This window comes from Hyperolius riggenbachi, chromosome 3 (genome assembly GCF_040937935.1).
Source record: "Hyperolius riggenbachi isolate aHypRig1 chromosome 3, aHypRig1.pri, whole genome shotgun sequence".
NCBI classification, from domain to species: domain Eukaryota; kingdom Metazoa; phylum Chordata; class Amphibia; order Anura; family Hyperoliidae; genus Hyperolius; species Hyperolius riggenbachi.
This window is the reverse complement of record NC_090648.1, coordinates 393,906,602-393,922,251: the sequence shown is the minus strand read 5'-3', so window position 1 is coordinate 393,922,251 and position 15,650 is coordinate 393,906,602. Positions and strand designations below refer to the sequence as shown.

The window sequence follows — 15,650 nt, the reverse complement described above, 5'->3', positions numbered from 1 at the left end:
CCTTACGAAGGCACCTGGAGAAAAGGCACAAACAGCAATGGGATGGCCACCTGAGCAAAAGCAGCAGCAGCACACAAAAGAAAAGTCACCCTCTTTCTCCTCTTCCTCCTTCAGGTGCATCATCTGCTTCTGCCGCTTTCTCCCTTCCACCTTCACAGGCACCCTCCTCCACTCCGCCTCTGCCCTTGAGCGGTTCCTGCTCCTCTGCCCACATCAGCATTCAGGTGTCCGTGAAGGAAATGTTTGAGCGGAGGAAGCCAATTTCGGCCAGTCACCCCCTTGCCCGGCGTCTGACAGCTGGCGTGGCGGAACTGTTAGCTCGCCAGCTGTTACCATACCGGCTGGTGGACTCTGAGGCCTTCCGTAAATTTGTGGCCATCGGAACACCGCGGTGGAAGATGCCAGGCCGCACTTATTTTTCGAGAAAGGCCATACCCCAACTGCACCGTGAAGTTGAGAGGCACGTGGTGTCATCTCTTGCGAAGAGCGTTGGGTCAAGGGTACACCTGACCACGGATGCCTGGTCTACCAAGCACGGGCAGGGCCGCTACATTACGTACACAGCCCATTGGGTCAACCTGGTGGTGAACGATGGCAAGCAGGGCGCAGCGGACCAAATTGTGACACCTCCACGGCTTGCAGGCAGGCCTCCTGCCACCTCCTCTCCTCCTGCTACATGCTCTTCACTGTCCTCCTCCTCCTTGGCTGAGTGGCAGTTCTCCTCTCCAGCTACACAGCCCCAGCTCCGCAGGGCCTATACTGCATGCCAGGTACGACGGTGTCACGCCATCTTAGACATGTCTTGTCTCAAAGCGGAGAGTCACACTGGAGCAGCTCTCCTGGCTGCTCTTAAGAAACAGGTGGATGAGTGGCTGACCCCGCACCACCTGGAGATAGGCAACGTGGTGTGCGACAACGGCAGCAATCTGCTTGCCGCTTTGCATATGGGGAAGCTGACACACATACCCTGCATGGCACATGTCATGAATCTAGTTGTTCAAAGATTTGTGGCAAAGTACCCTGGCTTAGCGGATGTCCTGAAGTAGGCCAGGAAGGTCTGGGGGCATTTGAGGCGGTCTTACACAGCCATGGCACGCTTTGCGGAAATTCAGCGGAAAAACAACATGCCGGTGAGACGCCTCATTTGCGATAGCCCAACTCACTGGAATTCGACCCTGCTCATGTTCTCCCGCCTGCTAGAACAGAAGAAAGCCGTCACCCACTACCTCTACAACTACAGTAGAATGAAACAGTCTGGGAAGATGGGGATGTTCTGGCCCAACAACTGGACACTGATGAAAAATGCATGCAGGCTCATGCGGCCGTTTGAGGAGGTGACCAACCTGGTGAGCCGCAGTGAGGGCACCATCAGCGACTTAATTCCCTACGCTTACTTCTTGGAGCGTGCTGTGCGTAGAGTGGCGGATGAAGTTGCGAATGAGTGTGACCAGGAACCGTTACAGCAGGAACAGGCATTGGACCAATTTTCATCAGACCCAGCTGTTTCCTCAACACCTGCGGCAGCACAGAGGGAGGAGGAGGAGGAAGAAGAGAAGTTGTGTGCAGAAGATGAGTCAGACTCAGAGGATGATGAGCAAGGTGTTTCTTTGGGGGAGGAGGGGACGGCGGCAGGAGAACACCCGCAGCAGGCGTCGCCGGGGGCTTGTGCTGCTCAACCTTCCTGTGGTATTGTTCGCGGCTGGGGGGAGGAGGTTGACTTACGTGACGTCACTGAGGAAGAGCAAGAGCAGATGGAGGGTACTGGATCCGACTTTGTGCAGATGTCGTCTTTTATGCTGTCCTGCCTGTTGAGGGACCCCCGTATAAAAAACCTCAAGGGGAATGAGCTGTACTGGGTGGCAACACTACTAGACCCTCGGTACAGGCACAAAGTGGCGGACCTGTTACCAACTCACCTGAAGGTGGAAAGGATGCAGCACATGCAGAACCAGCTGTCAACTATGCTTTACAATGCCTTTAAGGGTGATGTGACAGCACAACGCCAGCAAGGTACCACTGCCACTAATCCTCCTCCCGTGTCCACGCAGTCAAAGACAGGACGCTCCAGCGATCTCATGGTGATGTCAGACATGCGGACGTTATTTAGTCCAACGCCTCGCCGTAGCCCTTCCGGATCCACCCTCCACCAACGCCTGGAACGGCAGGTAGCCGACTACCTGGCCTTAAGTGTGGATGTAGACACTGCTGTGAACAGCGATGAGGAACCCTTGAACTACTGGGTGCACAGGCTTGACCTGTGGCCAGAGCTGTCCCAATTTGCCATCCAACTTCTCTCCTGCCCTGCCGCAAGCGTCCTGTCAGAAAGGACCTTCAGCGCAGCTGGAGGCATTGTCACTGAGAAGAGAAGTCGCCTAAGTCACAAAAGTGTTAAGTACCTCACCTTTATCAAAATGAATGAGGCATGGATCCCGTACAGTCAGTCAGTCAGTCCCCGCACACACAGCATCTCTGCCTGCACGCCGTGTAACTGGCTGCCTGGCCTGCCCCAAGAAGACTAAGTCGCTCCCAGTCCCTCCACACAGCATGTCTGCCTGCAGGCCGCTTGACTACCTTCTCCGCCACCACCAACAGGGTCCGGGACTCCAGGCGGATTGCTGAATTTTTTAGGCCGCTGCTAGCAGCGGCCGCTGTAATAATTTTTCTGGTGCGTGTACATGACTGCCTAATTTTTCTGGCTGCACTGCGGGCAGCTGCAACAACAAAATAAAAGGCATGTACATGCGCCCATTCCCCTTCGTGATCATTACCTTGCCGTGGTGAAGGGGCTTGCGTATCACAATGAAGCAATGACCGGCGCCTAGATGAGTGTCTCGGGGGGCACACAAAAGATAATAAGGTCGTTGCTTCATTGTGGTCAGACCAAATTTGATCAGCTGGACAGTCACTGTTCTGTCATTCAGCTACATCAGCCAGGCGACCATATGGGCTGTAAAGCCACCAAAACCTGCACTCTCGCCATGGTGCGCACCAGTCCAGCACGGCCGTCACTACACAAACAGCTGTTTGCGGTGCGTTACACGGTGAGTTTGGTGTGTCAGTGTAAAGCAGTACCTTAATTACACTACCTGATTGATGTATACACATGCAAGATGTTTTAAAGCACTTTAGGCCTGTCATTTAGCATTCAATGTGATTTCTGCCCTTAAAACGCTGCTTTGCGTCAAATCCAGATTTTTCCCTGGACTTTTGGCGTGTATCCCACTCCGCCATGCCCCCCTCCAGGTGTTAGACCCCTTGAAACATCTTTTCCATCACTTTTGTGGCCAGCATAAATTTTTTTTTTTTCAAAGTTCGCATCCCCATTGAAGTCTATTGCGGTTCGCGAACTTTAACGCGAACCGAACCTTCCGCGAAAGTTCGCGAACCCGGTTCGCGAACCTAAAATCGGAGGTTCGGCCCAACTCTATTCGTGATCACGAATTCTGGGTAATACCCGAATTCAATTATCGATCACGGCCGAACCTGAATTTGACCTGGAGCTGAATTCGAATGTACTCGAATCGAATTTTGGTACATTCGAGCATCAATGATAAAAAATTACTACACCATGACTTGTACAAAGACAGTTTAATTATACATTTTTTTCTTTTGTTATTGTTATGCAAATAAGTAAATATTAATGTTCTTTTTTTTTGTTTGTTTAGGAAATGATGGATATAGTTAAAGCCATATATGACATGATGGGAAAATATACATATCCTGTTCTTAAAGATGATGCACCGAAGCAACATGTGGAAATATTTTTTCAGGTTTGTTTAGTTTCTTTTGTCATTAAAACACTCAAGGGGTCATAAACATGAACCTCTGTACCATGAAGTTAAAGGGATTTTTATTTTTAATAAATAAATGAAAAATTGCCATATAAATATATGGATTCACAATTCCCTTTAAATGTGAAAAATTAACCTCCCTGGTGATCTATTAAAACTGACAGGGGTCAGCGCAGCACTTTAATTTTTTTATTTTTTTTTAAATCCTGTAGCTAGCCTAGCGTTAGCTACATGATAGCCGCTGTGCAGCGGCATCCCCTCTCCCCTTCCAATCGCCTCCGGCGATCAGAGCAAACAGGAAATCCCGTTCAGAACGGGATTTCCTGTTTGGCTTCCCCCGTCGCCATGGCGATGATCGGTATGATGTCATCAACGTCATCCATGTCATGGTGTCGGAGGGAGTCCTGATCCACCCCTTAGCGCGGCCTGGCAGTGATTGGCCAGGCTGCGCAAGGGGTCTGGCGCGGCGGGTAGCAGCAAATTGGCGCAGAGTGGCAGCGATTGTGTAGTACACGCAGCTATCAAAGTGCTAGATGTGTGTAACAAAAAAACTGTACAAATCGTCCCACCAGGGCCTGAGGAATCCTCCGCTGCGGCTTAGCCCGAGCTCAGCTCGGGCTTACCGCCAGGGAGGTTAAAGTAATTTTTTTTTCCAAATAGACCTTGTAGTTTTTGAGAAAATCTATCTTAGAAAAAATCTAAGAAAAAATGGAGTTTAACCCCAGTAAAATGAAATTTTGATGTAGTACAATTTATTTAGTACTGAGTTCCGAATTTGTATACACATTTTAGGAAAATTGATAGTTTTTGCATCATGGACTGAGTGGGGCTACACACCCTGAGCTGTGCCATGCCACATGGTCCATGGTCCAATAATTTTTTCATTACTTATGATTTTTGTCATCAGTGACAGTGGTGCTTGGATACAATCTGTGATCACGGCATAGCCGTGATTCATGGGCAATTTTTCACTATTCAATGATAGAATATAACTTCGGCACTGAATCATATATATCCACCACCAGAGAACACCATAAAAACAGATGCGCTTACTAGATTGTTACAGACCTTAATTACAGGGTCTGCAACAAAACGTTATGAGGTCAGCGGCAGGTGTCTTCACAGCTGGCCTCCTCTTCACACAAGCAAATCGATTCAAATCCTTATATGCAGTGTTTCCACCGTATTACACATGGAAAGAAACAATACACTCATCTAAGCGTATATATTTGGCGTTTTTAATAGATCCAATAAAAACAGCATATAAAAACTTTAAAAAGGTCACTCACATCTGGGCCCTTATCACAGGGACCCACGGTGTACAACAGCACGTAATAATCATAAGACGGCGTCCAGCCACACGTCCGCCTCACCTGACTGGTTTCACTATCAAAAGTTTCATCAGGGGCTAAAAGACAAAGTGGCTGAATATATCTTTATATAGTTTCTCTACCTTAGATAGGCGAAGTTGTCCGGGGAGGGCCACGCCGGGATTCAGAGCGGAGTTTTCCGGAAAAATGGTGGTGCGCTCCATGCCGCATCCCTTCCGCTTCCGCCCATACAAGGATTCTATGCATGCAAAACTTCCGGATACTGTTACGTATCCTTATGCGACTGACGCGTACGTCACGTGCACTTGCGGACATAGTCCCGGGGACCAATCTAAATTTCCCTATGTAAAAGACTCATGCAGCGCGCATGAGTCCTTACCTAAGTTTGAATTCAAAAATCTATATCCCCAAAAATAATTTATTAGATATATAAATATATATATATAGGGCTCGATTCACAAAGCGGTGATAACCCAGTTAAAGACTTTAGGCGTGATAACCATTTTATCATGCCTAAACTCAGTTTAGGCATGATAAGTTTAGGCATGATAAGTTTAGGTGTGATAAGTTTAGGCATGCTAAGTTTAGATAAGTTTAGATCGCACGCAAAGTCAAGCACGCAAAGCAGCGCCATTAAACTCTATGCAAAGTGCACCAGACTTTACTAGTGCAAAACTTTTGATCAGCTGTGCACTGCGGTGCTAACCCAGTTGATGCTTTAAACTTATCACGCCTAAAAACTTATCACACCTAAACTTATCATGCAGGGCTTTTCACCAGCGTGCTAACTGTTAGCACCGCTTTGTGAATCAGGCCCCTAGTATCCTATTGGGGGACAAGAATAAAAATAAAAATTAAAACGTGGAATTACCCGTAGACAGACATGGGGATGAACGGCGTCCCATTTACAAACATCAATTCATTTCTTATCCAACACTACCATCTGCTTGTCATAAAAATTAATTCCATACTAAAATTCAGACCCATTTTAATGAATGATCCTACACCACCATCTAGTGGATGAAGTTCATATTACCATACTCCTCATATGATTTTCATACATTGGAAATGAAGCAATTCAGATCTAATTCAACATTTAATCCATGTGGAACCATACAGTTTAATTCATATATGCATTTTGTTTCAAGTTTGGACACCTCTCTTATTTTATTAGAACCTCTCCAATTATTTAAATATTTTTGAATCCCACGAAAAATTAGAACTGAGGGATCTTTATTGTGTTTTAACCTGAAATGGTCAGAAACTGAATGTCCCTCAAAACCATTCTTTATATTGTTCACATGTTCTCCCAAACGTTCCTTTAATTTCCTCTTAGTCCTGCCCACATACTTAACCACTTGAGGACCCACCCTTTACCCCCCCTTAAGGACCAGCATTGAAGTATGTGATCTGTGCTGGGTGGGCTCTACAGCCCCCAGCACAGATCAGGGTGCAGGCAGAGAGATCAGATCACCCCCCTTTTTTCCCCACTAGGGGGATGATGTGCTGGGGGGGTCCGATCTCTCCTGCCTGCGTGTGGCTGGCGGGGGGGGGGCACCTCAAAGCCCCCCTCCGCAGCGACATTCACCCCCCTCCCTCTCCTACCTGTCCCCCCGGTGATCGGGGCTGCACAGGACGCTATCCGTCCTGTGCAGCCTGTGACAGGACGTCCCCTGTCACATGGCGGCGATCCCCGGCCGCTGATTGGCCGGGGATCGCCGATCTGCCTTACGGCGCTGCTGCGCAGCAGCGCCGTACAATGTAAACAAAGCGGATTATTTCCGCTTGTGTTTACATTTAGCCTGCGAGCCGCCATCGGTGGCCCGCAGGCTATTCACGGAGCCCCCCACCGTGATTTGACAGGAAGCAGCCGCTCGCGCGAGCGGCTGCTTCCTGATTAATCAGCCTGCAGCTGGCGACGCAGTACTGCGTCGCTGGTCCTGCAGCTGCCACTTTGCCGACGCACGGTATAAGCGTGCGGTCGGCAAGTGGTTAAGGCCGCATGGACATATTAATAAGTATACTACGAATTTCGAATCACGTTATAAATTCTTTTATTTCATAGAAGTCTGAAAAAATATTCTGTTTTTTAGGGGTCTGAATACAGGTCGTACATGTCACACATTTCCTACATTTAAAAAAACCTTTTCCCCCAAAAAAAGTAACCCTCTAAAATGGGGTTGATCAATAGCACTTCCCGTTATCAAACTTTTTACCGTTGGTGCCTTTCTATATATAATTTCTGTTCGCTTAGGTAATAATGGGCCTAAAACAGGATCTTCTCCCAATATGGGCCAATGTTTGGTTAAAATTCTCTCCAACTTCTTATATTCTACGTTATATTCCGTCACAAAAGGGCAAAATAACTCCTTTTTGGCTCTTTGTCTTTCCTCCTCCAACATTAGAGTTCTATCGAGGGCCAAAATTTCTCTCTCAACCTTTTCTAAATCAGATTTCTTATACCCCTTTTTAATAAAGCGATCCTTTAAAACTTTTGCTTCTTCTAAGAAATCACTTTGATTACTGCACTTTCTATATAGTGTTATATAGTTGGAGAGAATTTTAACCAAACATTGGCCCATATTGGGAGAAGATCCTGTTTTAGGCCCATTATTACCTAAGCGACCAGAAATTATATATAGAAAGGCACCAACGGTAAAAAGTTTGATAACGGGAAGTGCTATTGATCAACCCCATTTTAGAGGGTTACTTTTTTTGGGGGAAAAGGTTTTTTTAAATGTAGGAAATGTGTGACATGTACGACCTGTATTCAGACCCCTAAAAAACAGAATATTTTTTCAGACTTCTATGAAATAAAAGAATTTATAACATGTGATTCGAAATTCATAGTATACTTATTAATATGTCCATGCGGCCTTAAGCATGTGGGCAGGACTAAGAGGAAATTAAAGGAACGTTTGGGAGAACATGTGAACAATATAAAGAATGGTTTTGAGGGACATTCAGTTTCTAACCATTTCAGGTTAAAACACAATAAAGATCCCTCAGGTCTAATTTTTTGTGGGATTCAAAAATATTTAAATAATTGGAGAGGTTCTAATGTATGAAAATCATATGAGGGTGGTGTAGGATCATTTATTAAAATGGGTCTGAATTTTAGTATGGAATTAATTTTTATCACCAGCAGATGGTAGTGTTGGATAAGAAATGAATTGCTGTTTGTAAATAGGACGCCGTTCATCCCCATGTCTGACTACGGGTATTTCCACGTTTTAATTTTAATTTGTATTCTTGTCCCCCAATAGGATACTATATATATATATATATATATATATATATATATATATATATATATATATATATATATATATATAATAAATTATTTTTGGGTATATAGATTTTTGAATTCAAACTTAGGTAAGGACTCATGCGCGCTGCATGAGTCTTTTACATAGGGAAATTTAGATTGGTCCCCGGGAGTATGTCCGCAAGCGCACGTGACGTACGCGTCAGTCGCATAAGGATACGTAACAGTATCCGGAAGTTTTGAATGCATAGAATGCTTGTATGAGCGGAAGCGGAAGTGATGCGGCATGGAACACACCACCATTTTTCCGGAAAGCTCCGCTCTGAATCCCGGCGTGGCCCTCCCCGGACAACTCCGCCTATCTAAGGTAGAGAAACTATATAAAGATATATTCAGCCACTTTGTCTTTTAGCCCCTGATGAAACTATGATAGTGAAACTGGTCGGGTGAGGTGGACGTGTGGCTGGACGGCGTCTTATGATTATTACGTGCTGTTGTACACCGTGGGTCCCTGTGATAAGGGCCCAGATGTGAGTGACCTTTTTAAAGTTTTTATATGCTGTTTTTATTGGATCTATTAAAAACGCCAAATATATACGCTTAGATGAGTGTATTGTTCCTTTCCATGTGTAATACGGTGGAAACACTGCATATAAGGATTTGAATCGATTTGCTTGTGTGAAGAGGAGGCCAGCTGTGAAGACACCTGCCGCTGACCTCATAACGTTTTGTTACAGACCCTGTAATTAAGGTCTGTAACAATCTGGTAAGCGCATCTGTTTTTATGGTGTTCTCTGGTGGTGGATATATATGATTCAGCGCCGAAGTTATATTCTATCATTGATCAAGACGCTATACTGAAGTGTTGGACTTTGGCTGCTATATATACATATATTTTTTCATCTGATTTGGCGATTCTTGGTTGCGCTGATATTGTTTGATCATTTGAATTTTTCACTATTCGACCACGTGATCCGAATCCGTGATCGTTCAGCGATCACAGGTTTCGTTCACGGATTTGGCCAATGGTAAGCGGATTTTGTCGTGATAACAGCCGTGATCAGGGCATCGAATCCGTGACTGGGCGAAATTATGTCACTGGGCCAATCAGAGGCCCTCATCATAGGGCAAGCCAACCAATCATAGGTGGGGAGGCTCTGCCCTCCCCTACAGTATATAAAGCGGCGCCCGTGTTGAGAGTGCCTTCCTTGCTAGACTGTGGCACTGAGAGCATCTCCAGGCCATTTGTTTCAAAGCAAGAGCATTTTTTAGTTAAAAAAGCAAGCATTTTCACTCATGTCATTGCTCTCTTAATGTATTTGATACTTGTATTTAGCTAGGCAGCCTGTGATTTACTTAAGTTCTAGTCAGTGTAGTCATGACAGACAGTGTACTGAGTGTTGAGCTGTGCAGCTTAGTGCAGGGCTGCAGGCAGAGGCAGGTTTACTGATTTTAGTGCTCTTAGCTTAATTACTGTATTTGATACTTGTATATTTAGCTAGTCAGTGTGAGAAAACGCAGAAAAGCCTCCGCAAGTACTCAGAGTCAGGCGGCTGATTCTGCGTTCAACACAACAGCTTGCGCGCAGGGACCTGCATTCACTGGCCTGACGGAACGCAGAGAAACCGCCGCATGCCCAGAGAAAAGGGCTGCGGATTCCGCGTCTGACACGGCGGGTTGCACGCATAGGTCTACCCCTCTCAGTACTGCTGAATGTGGAGAGAACGCCGCACGCTCGGACAGTGCTGCGGCGGATTCCGCATTCAAAACAGCAGAGGCATTACAACACATGTCTGGTGTGGCTGGAACTGATAGTCCACACTGGTTCAGAAGGACGCGTGCGCGCATGGAGAGGCAGAGCATTTATGACAGCCAAAAGGGTGTCAGCTGACCAGGCCGGTCAGCTGACAATTCCTTCAGTTCTCATTGGTCCAGCACTTAGGGGAGGCGCAAGTGAGAGCTGATGTATATATACTGGGTGCTGGTCATTCCTCTGGTGTCTGGTGTTGCGATCACTACGTGGTAGCATTTAGACCCTGTCAGTATCTGTGTTATATTAGACCAGTTTCCAAGGTGTTGATGATCACGGAGCTCACACCTTAGTCTAGGAAATTCTGTTATCATTGTGTTATTATCTAGATCAGTTTCCAAGGTGTTGATGATCACGGAACTCACACCTTAGTCTAGGAATTGTTGATTATTTGTTATGACCTTCTGCTTTCCTGACCATTCTTCTGATCTCTGATTTTGTACCTTTGTTATTCTGATACTCTGTTGCCAAACTCGGCTAGTCTTAGGATTCCGCATCTGTCTCCTGTCTCTGTACCTGATCTGTCAGTCTGTTGCCGACATGGCCTGTCCGACCTCAAGAACTTTTTTCTCCTGTTGGGAAATAGTTCACAGACCTGTCAGTGACACTTCTCCTTGGTGTCACTCACTCTCTTATCCTTCCTGCTCTCAGCCTGGCTCCGCCCCTTGGGGAGCCTCAGGCCTTTGGAAGGAATCTGTTCTCAGGGCAGTACCTCCTACTGCCTCGCACCCACTGTAAGGGTGCTCTCCTCAAAGTATTACTGTTGCACCAAATACTCATATTACTCAGGTGTCCAGAGGTTAGAGATATATTTGATTATCGGTGATACTGCAGATCATCTATAATCGGGTATATATCTGCATTTTCGGTGATACTGCAGATCACCAGTAATCAGATCCTCTCTGTTACACCGATCGTTACAGAACGCCAGACCCAACCTAAATGGACGCACTGTATAGCCATGTTGAAGTCCTGACCACCGCGGTAAACCAACTTTCCGCGGCAGTTTTGAACCAACAGACCCAGACATGTCAGATACTTGGGACTATTCAGGTACTTCAATCAGTGCGATCTCCTCTTAGCACAGACATACGTATGCCTGTACCTGAAAAATTTTCTGGTCACAGATCTGACTTCCGAAATTTTAGGAGTAGAGTGTTATCATACTTTGAGTTGAGACCTAATTCTTCAGGAACTATGGCCCAAAGGGTTACATTTATTAAAACTTTGTTATCAGGTGATTCTCAGACCTGGGCGTACACTCTGCCTGATGGAGACTTGTCCCTAACCTCGGTAGAGGATTTTTTTAAAGCCATGTCTATAATTTACGATGATCCAGACATTGCCTCGACTTCTGAGCGGAAGCTCAAACAGTTACGTCAAGGCAAAAGCCCGGTGAAAGATTATGCTGCTGAATTTAGGAAGTGGTCAGTATCAGCCAGGTGGGAGACCTTTGCCCTTTTAGATCGGCCATCAGGATAGATCGTCGGCTGCGCTATCAGAGGCAGACCCGGGGTAGTAGCCATGTGAGAACGGTATCCCACGCGGCGTCCCCTGTGACTCCACCTCCTCCTGTCTCGCCTCCTCCTGAGCCAATGCAGATTGGGGGTAGTACCCTAGGCGTGCAATTTTTACCCCTAGAGGATAAGCGGTTACTTCTTCCTTGTATGATTACATGGGGTGATAAATCTGAAGTCTCTGAGGCCTTCATTGATTCAGGCTCAGAGGCTAATTTTATGGATTACGAATTTGCAAAGAGATTGGGTATTCCGCTCACCCCGCTAAAACCACCCCTCCAGGTTACGGCAGTGGATGATTTACCCCTGCAGCGCAATCATCCTCTGTCCTAGACACCAGAGGTGGAAGTCACTATAGGGGTGCTGCATAGGGAGAAATTGCAGTTTTTTGTGTTGCGCATGATAACCTCCACAGTCATCCTTGACATGCCGTGGTTAAACCTTCACTCCCCTCAGATAAATTGGGCTACTGGTCAGCTAACGAGCTGGTCAGCCCATTGTTTTCATCATTGTTTAGTGAAGGTGACCTTAGGCCAGACCAGGATTCATGTGGAGGGAGTTCCGGAACAATATGCTGAGTTTTCTGATGTGTTTTGTCCCAAAGCTGCCGATAAATTGCCTCCACATCGCCCTTTCGATTGCCCCATTGATCTTCGATCAGGTTGTATGCCCCCTAGAGGTCATCTCTACAATTTGTCGGGGCCAGAAAAGGTGGCCATGCAAGAATACATCCGTGAAAACTTAGCTAAGGGGTTCATTCGCCCTTCCCGGTCGCCTGCCGGAGCAGGTTTCTTTTTTGTAAAAAAGAAAGACGGAGGCCTTCGGCCATGCATTGATTACCGGGGACTGAATAAGATCACAGTTAAAAATCGTTATCCGTTACCTTTGCTAGACGATTTATTCACCCAAGTCACCAATGCTAAGATTTTTTTCAAAATTAGATTTGAGGGGTGCATACAACCTGGTGCGGATCAGAGAGGGCGATGAATGGAAGACGGCCTTTAACACACCCGACGGGCATTACGAGTACTTGGTGATGCCCTTCAGGTTGTGTAACGCCCCGGCCGTCTTTCAGGAACTCATCAATGAAGTTTTCAGGGAGGTGTTGGGTAGATTTGTTTTGATATACCTGGATGATATACTAATCTTTTCAGACAACCTCTCTGAGCACAGGTCTCATGTCAAATTTGTCCTGCACAGACTTAGACAGAACAGACTTTATGCCAAATTGGAGAAATGCATTTTTGAGGTGACATCTGTCGCTTTTCTGGGATATATAATTTCCACTTCGGGCCTTTCTATGGATCCCGCCAAAGTCTCTGCTGTCCTGGAATGGCCTCAGCCAGTAGGACTCAAATCCCTCCAGAGATTTTTAGGATTTGCTAATTACTACAGAAGGTTCATAAAGGGGTACTCCACAGTAGTAGCACCCCTCACCAGTCTCACTAAGAACGGGGCAGATACCAAGCACTGGTCCCCTGAAGCCCTGGCTGCTTTCTCCACTTTGAAAGAACTGTTTTGCTCTGCACCCATTTTGAGACACGTAGACACCTCCTATCCATTTATTGTAGAGGTTGACGCCTCTGAAGTCGGGGTAGGGGCTGTGCTGTCTCAACGCTCTGGGCTGCAGGGAAGGTTACACCCGTGTGCCTATTTTTCTCAGAGGTTTTCACCGGCAGAGAAAAACTACGATATAGGCAACAGGGAGCTCCTGGCCATTAAGTTGGCCTTTGAGGAATGGCGTCATTGGCTGGAAGGAGAAGAACATACGATTACAGTTTACATTGATCACAAAAATTTGGAATACATTGAGGGGGCTAAGAGATTGAGTCCCCGACAGGCTCGGTGGTCACTGTTTTTCTCGAGATTTAGATTCGTAATTAAGTATACTCCAGGGAGTAAAAACATTAAGGCGGATGCCTTGTCCAGATGTTTTGAGCCGAGATAGCACAGCCCTCAGACCCAGAGACCATTGTCCCACAGAGAGTAGTGCTGGAAGTCACAGAAACCTGGAAAGACTGGACAGAGACTTTAAGTCCATTCCAGCAGGATGTCCCTGAGGGTAAGCCTGAAGGGGTTATGTTTATACCACTGCCATTTCGCCTCCAGATTTTGCAATTGTTTCACTCGCACAAGAATGCTGGGCATCCGGGGGCTTCCAGAACACAAGACTTGGTTGCTAGGTGCGCTTGGTGGCCTTCTCTGGCAACAGACTGCAAGGAGTATGTTAGAGAGTGTGCAGTGTGTGCTAAGAGCAAACCCTCCCGTCTGGCACCTGTGGGAAAGTTGCAGCCTTTGCCCACCCCGAGTGAACCGTGGACCCATTTGTCCATGGACTTTGTGGGGGAGCTTCCGAGGTCTGAAGGCATGTCGGTCATTTGGGTGGTAGTCGACCGTTTAAAAAAATGGCCCATTTTGTGCCCTTGAAAGGACTCCCCTCGGCCCAGGAGTTGGCCGATATGTTCATCATCCACGTTTTCCGACTGCATGGCATTCCGGAAAACATAGTGTCAGATCGGGGAGTCCAATTTGTTTCTAGAATTTGGAGGGCATTTTGTCATCAAATGGGCATGGAACTGTCATTTTCGTTGGGCTACCACCCACAGACTAATGGTCAGACGGAGAGGGTTAATCAGTCCTTGGAACAGTTTTTAAGGTGTTATGTGGCGGATGCGCAAAATGATTGGGTCAAATTCTTGCCTTATGCAGAATTTGCGCACAATAATTTGAAAAGCTCTTCCTCTGGATTTTCTCAGTTTCAGGTGGTAACTGGAAAGTTGCCCAAATTCTCCCCATTGCCAGTAGCTTCCACTCCGTTTCCAGCTCTGGAGGCTTGGCAAAAATCATTTAAAGCCGTTTGGGGAATCGTGAAAAATAATTTGGAGAAGGCTTTTCAAAGTCAGAAAGGTCAAGCTGACAAGAGACGATCCGTGGAGTGGAAGTTCTGACCAGGAGATCTGGTCTGGGTCTCCACACGTCATTTGACCCTGAAACAACCCTCGCCCAAATTAGGTCCCAGGTTTGTGGGTCCCTTCTCGGTAACCAGGAAGATCAACAATGTTACTTATGCTATTGATCTTCCTGCCAGCATGCGTGGTGTAAGATCTTTTCATGTGTCCCTGCTTAAACCAGCAGTCCATGTGGGTGTCACTCCTCCTCCTCCTGTGATGGTAGACGACCAACCTGAGTACGAAGTAGAAAAGATTTTAGACTCACGGGTAGTGCAGAACTCAGTACAGTATCTGGTGCACTGGAAGGGGTATGGTATTGAGGAGAGAACATGGGTACCTGAGTGTCGCATGCATGCGGACAGATTAAGAAGGGAATTCCACGCTCGATATCCTGAGAAACCGGGTGGGAGCTGTCCGGAGTCCACTCCTCGAGGGGGGGGGGGGGGTGTACTGTGAGAAAACGCGGAAAAGCCGCCGCAAGTACTCAGAGTCAGGCGGCTGATTCCGCGTTCAACGCGGCAGCTTGCGCGCAGGGACCTGCATTCACTGGCCTGACGGAACGCGGAGAAACCGTCGCATGCCCAGAGAACAAGGCGGCGGATTCCACGTCCGACACGGCGGATTGCACGCATAGGTCTACCTCTCTCAGTACTGCTGAATGCGGAGAGAACGCCGCACGCTCGGACAGCGCTGCGGCGGATTCCGCATTCAAAACAGCAGAGGCATTACAACACATGTCTGGTGTGGCTGGAACTGATAGTCCACACTGGTTCAGAAGGACGCGTGCGCGCGCGGAGAGGCAGAGCATTTATAACAGCCAAAAGGGTGTCAGCTGACCAGGCCGGTCAGCTGACAATTCCTTCAGTTCTCATTGGTCCAGCACTTAGGGGAGGCGCAAGTGAGAGCTGATGTATATATACTGGGTGCTGGTCATTCCTCTGGTGTCTGGCGTTGCGATCACTACGTGGTAGCACTCAGACCC

General features: G+C 47.0%; 1 protein-coding gene and 1 long non-coding RNA gene across 5 annotated transcripts in view; one reads left to right on the top strand and one right to left on the bottom strand.

The window, feature by feature from the left end:
• The window catches only part of LOC137561607 (A-type potassium channel modulatory protein KCNIP1), a 1,185,649-nt gene that overhangs the window by 767,600 nt on the left and 402,399 nt on the right, over positions 1–15,650 (top strand). For all 4 annotated transcript variants that reach the window (XM_068272924.1, XM_068272920.1, XM_068272921.1 and 1 more), the window contains one exon: positions 3,666–3,770. In XM_068272924.1, the coding sequence (XP_068129025.1) occupies positions 3,666–3,770 (105 nt within the window). The remainder of the gene's footprint in view (positions 1–3,665; positions 3,771–15,650) is intronic.
• Positions 1–15,650, bottom strand: part of LOC137561608 (uncharacterized) — a 325,563-nt gene that overhangs the window by 196,681 nt on the left and 113,232 nt on the right. The gene's annotated exons all lie outside the window — the stretch shown is intronic.